This window comes from Garra rufa, chromosome 10 (assembly GCF_049309525.1).
Source record: "Garra rufa chromosome 10, GarRuf1.0, whole genome shotgun sequence".
NCBI classification, from domain to species: Eukaryota; Metazoa; Chordata; class Actinopteri; order Cypriniformes; family Cyprinidae; genus Garra; species Garra rufa.
The window spans coordinates 5,397,337-5,410,401 of record NC_133370.1 but is presented as its reverse complement, the minus strand read 5'-3'; the positions used below and the strand labels follow the sequence as shown (position 1 = coordinate 5,410,401).

General features: G+C 36.3%; 1 protein-coding gene across 1 annotated transcript in view; it reads right to left on the bottom strand.

Moving 5' to 3' along the window:
- The window catches only part of mtcl1 (microtubule crosslinking factor 1), a 124,132-nt gene that overhangs the window by 39,002 nt on the left and 72,065 nt on the right, over window positions 1-13,065 (bottom strand). The window contains 1 exon segment of the mRNA XM_073848773.1: window positions 4,833-6,233. Coding sequence (XP_073704874.1) covers window positions 4,833-6,233 — 1,401 coding nt within the window.

Genomic DNA, 13,065 nt, shown 5'->3' with positions numbered 1-13,065 from the left:
AGTAATATTCATTGCTAAGAACTTCATTTAAACAACTTTAAAGGCGATTTTCTATTTAGATATATATATTTTTTTGCATGCTCACATTTCAGATTTTCAAATAGTTGCATCTCGGCCAAACAATGGAAAGCATATGATGTATAAATAAAATAATAAATGTAATTAAAATAATACTTTTCTAAACAATTATTTTAATTTTTAGTTTTATTCATATTATTATAATAATTTATACTAATACGAATAGTAAATAATACATTTATTGATTACAAGATCATTATTAGGCTAATTATTAAAATAATAAATATAATTAAATTAAATTATTGGATTTATTAGAACATTATAAAATACATAAACATTATTAATAAAAATATTATTATATTATATTTGAATGATTTTATTTTAATAATGAATCACATTTCATTAAATTACATTTCACAAACAATTTATTAAAACTAAATTGGATTTTTTTTTAAATGAATACATATGTTTGAGACACAATTTTTATGAGATACACATGTTCTTGTCCTCAATGCAAAACAACTCAAAAAACCACAGTTACACACACCATAGGTTAAAATGAAAGTTTTAGCTTTAGAAAAAGCTGTTTTCGCTTATTAATGCTTGCCAAGGTAGTACATTAGTAAACCTTTAAATAACAGATTTTTGCATGAGCCATAACAAACATCTCTGCATGAGGTGTGTAGGACTTTGACAGGGTTTGGATGAGGCACGATAGCAGCATGCCGCTCACAGCGAAGCTCAGCCATGCGATGGAAGCAGTGTATAAGCCAGCTGAAGCTCTTAAATAAACATCCTTTACTGTATGAGCATTCAGGTCTGTTATCTTTAACCAGTGCGGGACATCTGACCGTTCATAGATGTGAGGTGAACAGGCTGTGACTTCATGCTTGATGAAAAGTGTTTAGTGGTTGGATTGAAGTGACGTGACCCAAAGCAAAGAACCAATTGCTTCCACCAACAAACATGAGCCAAATAAGCTGATAAATCAAAATCAGAGCGCAATTTAGATACTAATAACTCTAAATTTGAAATAATCAATCACGTTTAAACCCTCAGTTTATGCGAGAAGCTATTAAAACACCAATAGATGTCAAACCCGTAGTTACACGTAGGTTATTTGTTGGAAAGTTGACTCATGTTATCATAAAGCAGTTTCAAAGCACAGAGCAGGGAAAAAAAGCTACAAGCAGTTCTATGGAGGGCAGCTTTCTCAGACTATTTAGCCTATATGACACTTAAACATATGAAAATCATTCTTTGAGACAAAAGACAAAAGTTGCATTATTTCTGAGAATGACCAACCCCATAAAAGTCACATAGAATATATAAAGAAACAATCATTCAGTGCATTCAGAGTTATGTTCACAGGTCACACAGAGTCTCTGGGGGTTACTCAGAAAACAAAAACGCACTGTAAGCACTTCTTGCCTGCTATTTCTTATAATAATGGCTGCATGCTCCATATATGTTGCATCAGCATTAACTGTGCAAATAAAAAACTACTAGCTTTGCTCAAGGCCAGACCTCAGGTGATGACAAAAGCAGTTCACTGCCGTTTTAATTAATGTTAGTATGGATCATGCCACATCAGCCGGGTCCAAAATAGACAAGTGCCAGTAAATAAAAAACGAGTTAATTTTGAGAAATGTATTAAGAAGTGTAAATATGAGGATCTAATACAAAATGCATCCTCCCGTCTTTGTTAAAAATGTAAAGTTTAAGGCCAGAAACAAACTTAGTAGCAAGTGTGCGAATGCTGCTGCAAGCGTTTGGTCAGCGGGTGTTATTAGCTTCTAGCGGTGCAAGACCAACTTCATGCATTTATGCATTGCAAAATGTGTTGGCACACAATTTATAACCTGAATGCAAGTACAGACACCGGTCAAGCGCTCACGGCTGTTTTTGAATATGATGCTGTGAGTAACACTTAAGGATATTCGTGACAAATATGCATGAAAAAATACAACTGGTATTGACTAAGAAATACAAAATAATATCAAAGCTTATTTCTGCCATTGAATAAAAAGTAGCTGCAACTTTTTACTTTAAATTCTGACTTTTCTCATGTATTTCTGAGGAAATTGTGCAATTCTAAGATGTTAACTGGCAGTTATAATAAGTAAGAATTGTGAAACGTAAACTCAGAATTCCAAAAAAGTTAAAACTGCAAGATGAAAACTTAGAATTTCAAAAAAGAGTCAGAATTGTGAGAATAATTCTTTTATTAAAAAAAAAGAGTCAAAATTACTATGTCGACTATATACTATATATACAGTATATATACTATATATATATACTGTATTCTCAAAAAAGTCAGCATTGGGAGATGTGAACTTAGAATTCCAAAAAAAAGAGTCAGAACTGCAAGATGCAAATCCAGAATTCCAAAAATAAATGTCATAATTGCAAGATGTAAACTCAGAATTCCAAAAAGTCAAAATTCCAAGATATAAAGTCAGAATTTAAAAAGTCAGCTTTCCGAAATGTAAACTCAGAATTCCAAAACAATTCAGAACTGCGAGATGTAAATTTACAATTAAAGTCAGAATTGCAAAATAAAAGTTGAAATTGCGAAATGTAAACTCTGAATTTCAAAAAAAAAGTCAGAATTGTAAGATGTAAACTCAGAATTTCAAAAAATAGTCAGATTTGCAAGATGTCAACTCAGAATTCTATAAAAAAGTCAGAATTGCGAGATGTAAACTCAGAATTCCAAAAATAGTCAAAATTGCGAGATGCAAATTTAGAATTCTGAAAAAAAGAGTAAAAATTGCAAGATATACAGTCAGAATTTAAAAAGTGAGCATTCCGAAATGTAAACTCCGAATTCCAAAAAATGTCAGAATTGTGAGATGTAAACTTATAATAAAAAAGAGTCAGAATTGCAAAATAAAATTGGAATTGCAAAATGTAAACTCAGAATTCCAAAAAGTCAGAATTGCGAGATGCTAATTTAGAATTCTCAAAAAAAGTCAGAATTGCGAGATGTAAACTCAGAATTCCAAAAAAATAATTCTAAATTCTGAGATGTAAATTCAGAATTCCAAAAAGTCAGAACTGTGAGATGCTAATTTAGAATTTTGAAAAAAAGTCAGAATTGCAAGATGTAAACTTAGAATTCCAAAAAGTCAAAATTGCACGATATATATATATATATATATATATATATATATATATATATATATATATATATATATATATATATATATATATTAAAAAAGGCAGCATTCTGAAATGTAAACTCAGAATTCCAAAAAATGTCAGAATTGTGATATGTAAACTCAGAATTCCGAAAATAGTCAAATTTGCAAGATGTCAACTCAGAATTCTATGAAAAAAAAGTCAGAATTGCAAGATGTAAACTCAGAATTCCAAAAGATAATTCTAAATTCCAAGATGTAAACTCAGAATTCCAAAAATAGTCGAATTTGCAAGATGTTAACTCAGAATTCTATAAAAAGTTGGAAATGCGAGATGTAAACTAAGAATTCCAAAAAGTCAAAATTGCAAGATATCAACTCAGAATAAAAAAAAGTCAGCATTCTGAAATATAAACTCAGAATTCCAAAAAAGAGTCAGAATTGCAAAATGTAAACTTAGAATTCCAAAGAAAGTGAGAATTGCGAGATTGAAACTCAGAATTCTATATATAAAACAAAGTCAGAAATTTAGAATTCTGAAAAAAAGATTCTGAATTGTCAGATGTAAACTTGCAGCTGTAAGAAAAAAAGATTTGTGAGATAAATAGTTGTAGTTATCCTGTCATATTTTTATTCCATGGAAAGAAATAAGCTTCAGTAAAATACACTTTTATGGCTGTAAGAAATATTCATGGCTCGCAAATATTTCTCAGTTTACCCACTGTTGGCACACTAAATTTTGGACCCTGCAAATCAATGACAACCAAAACAATACACACAGCCCTGTGAAGCCATGCAGGAAATACCACTATGCACCCCTCTGCCCCAGGTGCAAGACAATGTGGTTAAAAGGGGAGGCAGGTACAAATGCAGGTGTTCATGAGCAGCATTGAGGGTGGTTATACTAGGAAAAGGAGAGGTAAGGGAATCTTGGCTGAATTGGGTGGTGCTCGGGCAATGCATTGGGGGATATAGTATTCCAGGAGATGTGTCCTATTGTATACTGCACATTTTGGCAAATGTAGTACAACAGGTCATCTGGGTAGTCCTGTCATGCATAAAAATGTCCTGTATATCCAGCAAAAATAGAACAAGTAATATGGTGTCTGGTAGACTTGTTCAACTACCTACATTTACTCTAAAGGTTCTGTGGAGGTCATTAATCTCAAAGTGAATTAAAAAAGCACTGATCACAAACATCTTTACAACACTGTCTCCCTTTGTGTCTCCTGCTGTTTTACAGTCTCATTAATCTCAGAGCAGGTCTATCAGAACACTACACTGCTCACAAAATTCCCGCATGGATCATTTTTCACACATAAGTTACAGTAAATGATAAGAAATATCTTGCATAACCAGCTTTGCTAGTCAAATACTCTGCCTACAGCTTCACATCTCAAGCAAATCTACCTATTTCCCTCTTTATCTCTCTAACTGGCTGTTTTTGTTTTTGGTTTGAGTTGAAGAGTCATGCCAGCCAAAGTTAGCTGAATAGCTTTCTCTTTGGTACATGAAGATGTAGAATCAATATAAAGGGGTATGCATTCTCAAAAAGGGATTTCAAATGAGGAAGCAGCAAAGGAAAAAAGGAAGTTGCCATGTCATGTGATCGCATGTGACGGCAAACACTGAATAGTAAAAGATGAAAAGGTAGAGTTGCACATGACCTACCTGGAAATCCGTCACCAGATCCCTTCCTAGAGTCCCGATGGGCGAGTCCCTTGACATCGAGGTAACCGTGGAAAGGAAGCTGCTAGATTCTGTGAGGTTGGGCATGGGGGAAAGGTCGTCAACGCGATCCCTTAGACCTTCCCCTAGGTGGTCCACTTTGTCCACGAATTGCTGGAGTTCAGTACGGAAAGCCCTCATGCGGGTGTTGATGGAATCCAGCACCTGAGAGTCGGGTTTAGATTCAGCAGAGTCCCCATCGCCTCTGAACTCCGAACCTTCCGCAAGGAGTTCCCCTCCAAGGACAACCAGACGACCTTCCCGGATTAGACTGTCCGTATCTGTGATTAGCCGGTCTACTGTCTTTCCAAGCCGCTCAGCTTCACGCCTAACATTGTTGAGCGTCTCCCGGTCTTCCCGTCTCCGCTGGACCAACTCAGCCACTCCCAGTTCGCCAGGATCTGAGGGTTTCTCACCACTGGCGAATCCAGAAGTCGCCGTCTTCTCAAACAAGTCATCAGAATCGCTCTCCCCACCAACAGGACCTTCACGTTTGGGGTGGAGCAGCAAAAGCCTGGCCGTTTCGTCCTCCTCTGCTTCTCTTCTCCCGGCATCACTATCCACGTCACTATCCCGTGGGCTACTGGTGCGTATTCCCAAGTGTGCTGCCAGGTCACAGCGTTGCATGTTAGAGATTAGCACCCGGTTCTCATACTGCAGCTTCATCACCTTCCCACTCAGCTCGTTGACCTGGAGTCTTGCGGCTTTCAGCTCCTCCTGCGCTCCCGAGAAACCATTACCTCCTCCGTTACCAGGTTTAAGCGTGCCACCATTTCCTCCCTCAGCTCCCTCTGACTCTCGGTCGGCTTGGGTGGGCCCAAATTTGAAGCGGTTGAGCTCGGACGTCAGTTGCTTGTTGTGGTCCTCGATCTCAGAGATGGAGCGGCGCAGCAGCTCTGCCTCCTCTTCCACAAACTGCAAGTGCCGTCGCAGTTCACTCGCGGATTCCAGGGCATCGGCACCGTACGGCGAGGTAGGGACACTTGAGAAGGGTTCGCGTCCAAAGCAGTCCCTCTCGTATTGGCAGCGTAGGTCTTCGTTTTCCGCCCTGAGGCCGCGGTTTTCCACCTCTAGCTCTACGATCTTTCTCCCTAGGATGTTGGCTTCCTCTTCCACCAGTTTGAGGCGTAATCGCAACTCGGCTTCCCGAGAGGTGTGGGGACCTCCACCGGTCACCTCCGCCAAGGGTAAAGGGCTGTCGACGTCGCCGTATACTGATTTATACTTCTGCAATTCTTGTTCCAATTCATCCTTCTCACGACCAACTTTAGCCATCTTTTTACGCATAAGAGCCGATTCTTCCTTGGCAAACTGTAGCTGACAGCGCAGATCCGCACTGTCCTCCTGGAAACAAAGAAATAAGTGAATGTAAAATGCAATACCATTTCAAAATGGCCAAATACTGACAGATTAATCAGCCTGGACAACATATGAGAAGTCTAGAGGTTCTTTTGTCTATATAGTTAAAGGGGTCATCAGATGCAAAACTAACTTTTACATGTTGTTTGAACATTAATGTAATACATAATGTACACAACCACCCTACAATGATAAAAATCCACCCAGTGGTATTTTTTGAATCTTTAAAAATAAAATCCCCTTTTTAAAATCAGGTCATTCTCAGCTTCTTGTCGTTGTGACAAAACACAGTTGATTGACATGAGCCCCTTACCTTAGACCTACCCTCACCGAGCTGAAACAGACGGAAGACGATCGCCATTGTGTGTAGGGGAAGACTCTAATAGAGCGATTGAGGTGTTCTGTTGTTGGATGTAATAATGAACATAGCAGTCGTCGTTTACTCCCGACATCTGAGCCGCTGAAGATGCAGAGGTTAAACGTTACTTGCGTTTTCAAATGGAAAGTGCCGATCCCGATCTACATATGCGTCTTTGTTCTTGTGAATTATTCAGGATGCACCTTCACCCACAGCAGAAGTGAGTATAAGGGTTTTTTATGCATCTTTGCAGATGGCCTTTTTTAATAATGTGCTTGTTGTAAAGTTTCGCCGATAAACACAGCTAAATGCATTAGCTCTCATTTGCATTTAAAGGGCTCACGCAATAAAATGAGCTGTAATTTTGCAGAGCTGATTTTGACAGGGTAAAAGGGTGTTTTTTTACACCACTATTGAGAATTTTTAAGCCAAAGTATATTATAGACTTTTCATTAAGACCCTAAAGAATCATATGGACTGATGAGCATCTGATGACCCCTTTTACAAGTAGTGCACTCTTACAAATATATATTTCCAAAGGGGGATGGTCAAAGCCATTCCATAGAAGAACCTTTCAATGAACAGTTGCAAAAATTTACAGGTAATGTACTCACCCTCTTGTCATCCAAGATGTTCATGTCTTTCTTTCTTCAGTAGTAAAGAAATTATGTTTTTTGAGGAAAACATTTCAGGAATTATCCCTATATACTGTAGTGGACTTCTATGGTGCCTGCTAGTTTGAACTTCCAAAATGCAGTTTCAATGCAGTTTAAAAGGGCTCTAAATGATCCCAGACGAGGAATAATGGTTGTCTTGTCTAGCTCTGCCATGCACATGCATACTCTGTACAGTCCTGTTGAAGACAGTTAGGGTAGGTCAAAAAACTCCCATCTCATTTTCACCTCCAACTTAAAAATCGTTCTACATCAATGTTTTACCTTTTTTATTGTAAAGGGCGTTTGACCTTCTTTGCACGCTCACTATGTACACTGGGTTGGTACTTCTGCAGAAATGTAGGACGATTTTGAAGTTGAAGGAGAAAATGAGATGGGACATTTTTGACATACCCTAACTGTATTGAACCGGAACACAGAGTTGGACAAGACGAGCATTTGAGGTTAAAAAGTATATACATTTTAATTTTTTTTAATAGAAAATGACGGATCATTTCGCTATATAGATAAGACCCTTCTTCCTCGGCTGGGATCGTTTAGAGCCCTTTGAAGCTGCATTGAAACTACATTTTGGAAGTTCAAATCAGCGTGCACCATAGAAGTCCTCTATATGGAGATAATTCCTGAAATGTTTTAATCAGAAAACATAAATGTATAATCTAAAGTACCTTTTTCAACTAGATAGAATGTTTTGTGCAATGTAAAGTTTTAATGGAAGTTAAAGGTTCTTCATGAAATCACAGATGCCAGTAAAGAATCTTGTAAACTGATCTTTGTTTCTTTGTACACACCTGAGTTAAAGACTTCTTATCTTTGAAGGTTTCTCTACTGCCTCGCCTCCGCAGAGCAGTCTGAAAGGCAAAAAGAGCGAAGTTAGAAGGTGTAAAGAACACAGCGCAGATTAATAAAATGTGAGAGTCAGTGACTTCTAAACAACATCTTGATTTCAGTTACCAGGGCTGGTAACCTTCATGGAAAAATGGGCACAAAGAAGCTTTTGTAAATGTATTAGTCATTTTGAATTAAATTTTTTAGCATCTGATTGGAACAGACCATGAATTGTGAATACCATTTCAAACTTAAACCTGTTTTCATGTGAATTGCAAGGCATGGCCCTGATGGCAGATCTTACTATTTAAATGAAACTCTGCTGTTTTCAGAATTCTTCTTTATATCTCAGAAAACTACAAAAGAAATATAACACTTCATGCATAACAAACAAATTGCATTGGCTTTGCAGGTGTTCAGTTGTTAATAAAGACAATTCTGGAACCTAAAAACTAAAATGCATAGAATAAGCAATGTTGTGCAACGCAAGTTTAAGATTACCAGTTTCAGAGATATTCAACTTCAAGTGCTTTTCTTTTGCACTTTCTCAAATTCAAAAATGTGAAATAATGACTGGAACCAGTGTTGGGAAAATTACTTTTAAAACTAATGCATTACAATAATTGAGTTACTCCCTGAAAAAGCAACTAATTACGTTATTTTTTATAGAAAGTAATTTGTTACATTACTTCTGCGTTACTTTTAAATCTAGGCAGGGCTTGCTTGTTTGTTTTTAATATAAAAAGTTCTATTTTTTGCAAATGTAAAAGCCTTTTCACACCAAAAGCCTCAGGCTAAGAGAAAAGTAAATTCACGTCTGCACAGTAGACCCCAGAAGAAAAAATGAAAACTCCATAGGGAAATTACAAATATTAGATTACCTTGAGTAATTTTTGCTTATTAGTATGGATGAACTGGATCATCGAAGGTCGGCAACAAAGACACTGGTTAATAAAATGGGATTAAATACATAAAGGATATTTGTATTACTTAACATATTTAATTAATCTAGGTTTGTGTCATATTCTGAGTGGAATTTCACTGTTTTTATTCATTTTGAGGAATACTGAAACAGTTTTGAGAAATCTGAAAAGTGTTCTGTAAATTGATGTGGGGGAAAAACTAATTTAAAGCAGTGTACCATAATGCTACAACAAAACGTGAAAAAAATGAAGGGGTATGAATACTTTTGCAAGGCACTGCATTTTCAGGTTGTTGCATCTGTTTAGGATGAATCACAAGTTGCATTCTCAGTGTTGCCACAAGAGGTTTTCTTCAAATCAACTACTGCGATAGTAGAGCAACAGTTTGAAGAGAATTGTACTGAGCAAGTTAATTAAAGTCCATATCTTCAAAGCTAGCTCCCAGGAATACGAACACATCCAATTATTTTGCCATAACCATTGGCTGACCACAAACGATCTCTTACTTAAATCGAGAGTTAAGTAGGTAAACTTTGCCCTGCTTACGGATGTGTTGGTCTATCTTGAGTCATACGCTGAACTTAAATAGCTGCTGCTGATGGCTGCGTTAGCTTGAGTCATTTATGGCCAGACAGATGGAAAGTGTGAGATGGGCACAGGAGAGAAGGGAGACTGAAACTTTTTCATCAACACACAAGCAACAGTGCGAGAGAGAGCCTGGATACCGCTGCAAAACATAGGAGGGGATGAGATGAGGTGATGTCATTTCTATGTGGGCTCGAGTGAGCAATATGGTTACAATTTTCCCATTCACTCAGACATCCTCCAATGAAGTCATCCCCACTAGACACCACACAAACATGGGAAAAAATGACATTTCTAGGCATGCCAAGTCGAGCATCACTACTACGATTGCTCAGAGAGTTAGTGATCTGAACAAACTGCTCAGACTAAGCACTGAAGTTTAATGCATGACTCGTATTGGACAACTCACGCTCCAGACATGAATGATTCCTCAAATCACATGCATGCATTTTACATTACATTACATTACATTCATGCATTTATCCAAAGACTTATATTGCTTGTATTTTGTCTCTACTCCTCCTAGAGCTTTCAAGCTAGCACCACCAAACTCAGCCCAGCTCTTCAGACTGATCTCACTGAGTGTGCTGTATATTTTCAGACTGATCCGACTTACACTCTTCATAAAACTGAAGATTATAAATCATCAAAATCCCATAGATTTACATTGACGGAATGTTCAAATGATCAACACTATTCAAACTCCAACTGTCAAAATTCAAATCCCTTGAAGCTTCTCTTTTACAAAGAACTTATACTGACAAGAAGTGAAAGTCAATAGAACGTTCCATTGCAACAGCGCCGCCCAGTAGCAGCCCTACGCTTCCGCCATTTTGGAGTGAAAGCCACTCGGCAGTCCACTACCTCCATGCTGTCGCTATGGCAAATATCAGCTGCTTTGTTAAAAAAAAAAAAGTACTTTACAGCTAAAATACACAACCTGAATCATGACAACATTTTTAAATATATTTTTTTTACTCCTTTCCGTTTATTTCTTAAGAATTTTTGTATTAGGCTACACTGTAAAAAGTTTTCACCAGTTTCAACTTAAAAACTTAAGTTCAGCAGCTGCCTTAAAATGTTAAGTTAAACCAACTTAAGTCATTTAAATTCACAAGTTAAATCAACTAATTTTGATTGTAATAAGTTAAAATGACTTGTAGTTTTAAGCTGATTTAACTTAAAAGGTTAAGGCAGCTGCTGAACTTAGGTTTTTAAGTTGAATCTGGTGAAAACTTTTTACAGTGTATATTGGGCTACTTCTGTTAATTATTAAACCATAACTCGTTTGTTATTAACAGGATTTTTGTATATTTTGTACGTACCCTAACCATTGTTATTAATGCAATTAAAAAATATGACGACACAAAATAACGTATATTATCAAAAACAGACTTTATCTAGCATTTATTTTTTGCAAAATCTTTGCTCTAGCATTATAAACGTTGAACTAATACCAACATATATAATTAAATTAAAGACATGCATCATAAAATTGGGAATGTTAAAATATACAACAGGAATATAACAGCTTAACAGTAAACTGTTTTTGCAGTATTATCTTATATTAATGTCCGTTAAAGCATGACTAAAAACTCCAAAATTATTTAATTATTTAGTTATGAAAGACACAGCAATACATCATGTTCTGTAAGTTCATCGATAATTGTAGTGTGATCCATGGGTTTAACACGTACAATATGTATAAATACAATATATATTTCAGACCTATAATAGTAAATAATAATTGTAATAGTAAATGCATTAAGTTGCATAAAATAAAAATACAACAGGCTGCCTCAAATGTAATGGTTGGATTCCACAATTGATAACATAAAACATATATAATAATACAATACAACTTTTACTGTAGTAGTCACAACATTTACTGATGACTTAATTTGAGAAATTGTCTATTGCACTTCTGAATTGGCTGTGAAAATTTTGGGTGCGTAAGATATGATGAATTCTGATCCGTAAAATAAATCTAACAGTGTAGAGTGACTTTTTAAGGTCACACACTACCTCCCTGCAGTCATTGTGTTCTTTTATTTCCACTTTGACTTCTATTTCGTTGTCATTCTGTCTGCTTCTGTGCTGTTGTCCGGTTGGAATTTTCACTCCAGAATGGCGGCCGCGCTACTGAAGCGCCACCTAGTGGCTGTTACCAAAACAGCAACAGAGTTTCGCCTCTTGGGTATTCTATACTCTTTGTCTTTTATGAACTATTTCTAATCCATTCAAACTTTCATTCTAACATTTCTAATCTATTTAACTATCTAGCCTAGCCTAGCAACTACAATCATGCTAGCAACATAGTAACTTGTCATCTCATGCTAATGACACGTAAAAACATGCTAATCATGTCAGAAACATTTTAACAAATTGCTAATCATGCTAGAATCATGCTAGCAACTAGCTAATCGTGCTAGAAACATGTTTGAAATGTGCTAGCAAGTTGCTAGAACGTTTATAGCATCCAAGTTGCTAGCATGTTTCCAGCATGTTTCTAACATGATTAGCAAGTTGCTAGCACATTTCTAACATGTTTCTAGCATGATTAGCTAGTTGCTAGCATGATTCTAGCATGATTAGCAATTTGCTAACATGTTTCTAACATGATTAGCACATTATTTCCATAAAAATTGCTAATGATATGCTAATAATGCAAGTAACATGTTAATTATGCTAGAAACATGCTAACAACTTGCTAATCATGCTAGAAACATGCTAGCAACTTGGTAATCATGTTAAAAACATGTTAATGACATGCTAGCAACTTGGTAATCATGATAGAAACATGTTAGAAACGTGCTAGCAACTTGCTAATGATGCTAGAAACATGCTAGCAACTTATCATGTTAGAAACATGCTAGAAACTTGCTAATCATGTTAAAAACATGGTAGCAACTTACTTATGTTAGAAGCGTGCTAGCAACTTGCTAATGATGCTAGAAACATGCTAGCAACTTGCTAATGATGCTAGAAACATGCTAGTAACTTACTTATCATGTTAGAAACATGCTAGCAACTTGCTAATCATGTTAAAAACATGGTAGCAACTTACTTATGTTAGAAGCGTGCTTGCAACTTGCTAATGATACTAGAAACATGCTAGCAACTTATCATGTTAGAAACATGCTAGCAACTTATCATGTTAGAAACATGCTAGCAACTTGCTAATCATGTTAAAAACATGGTAGCAACTTACTTATGTTAGAAGCGTGCTAGCAACTTGCTAATGATGCTAGAAACATGCTAGCAAATTACTTATCATGTTAGAAACAGGCTAGCAACTTACTTATGTTAGAAACATGCTAGCAACTTGCTAATGATGCTAGAAACATGCTAGCAACTTACTTATCATGTAAGAAACGTGCTAGCAACTTGCTAATCATGTTAGAAACTTGTTAACAACTTATCATGTTAGAAACGTGCTAGCAACTTAC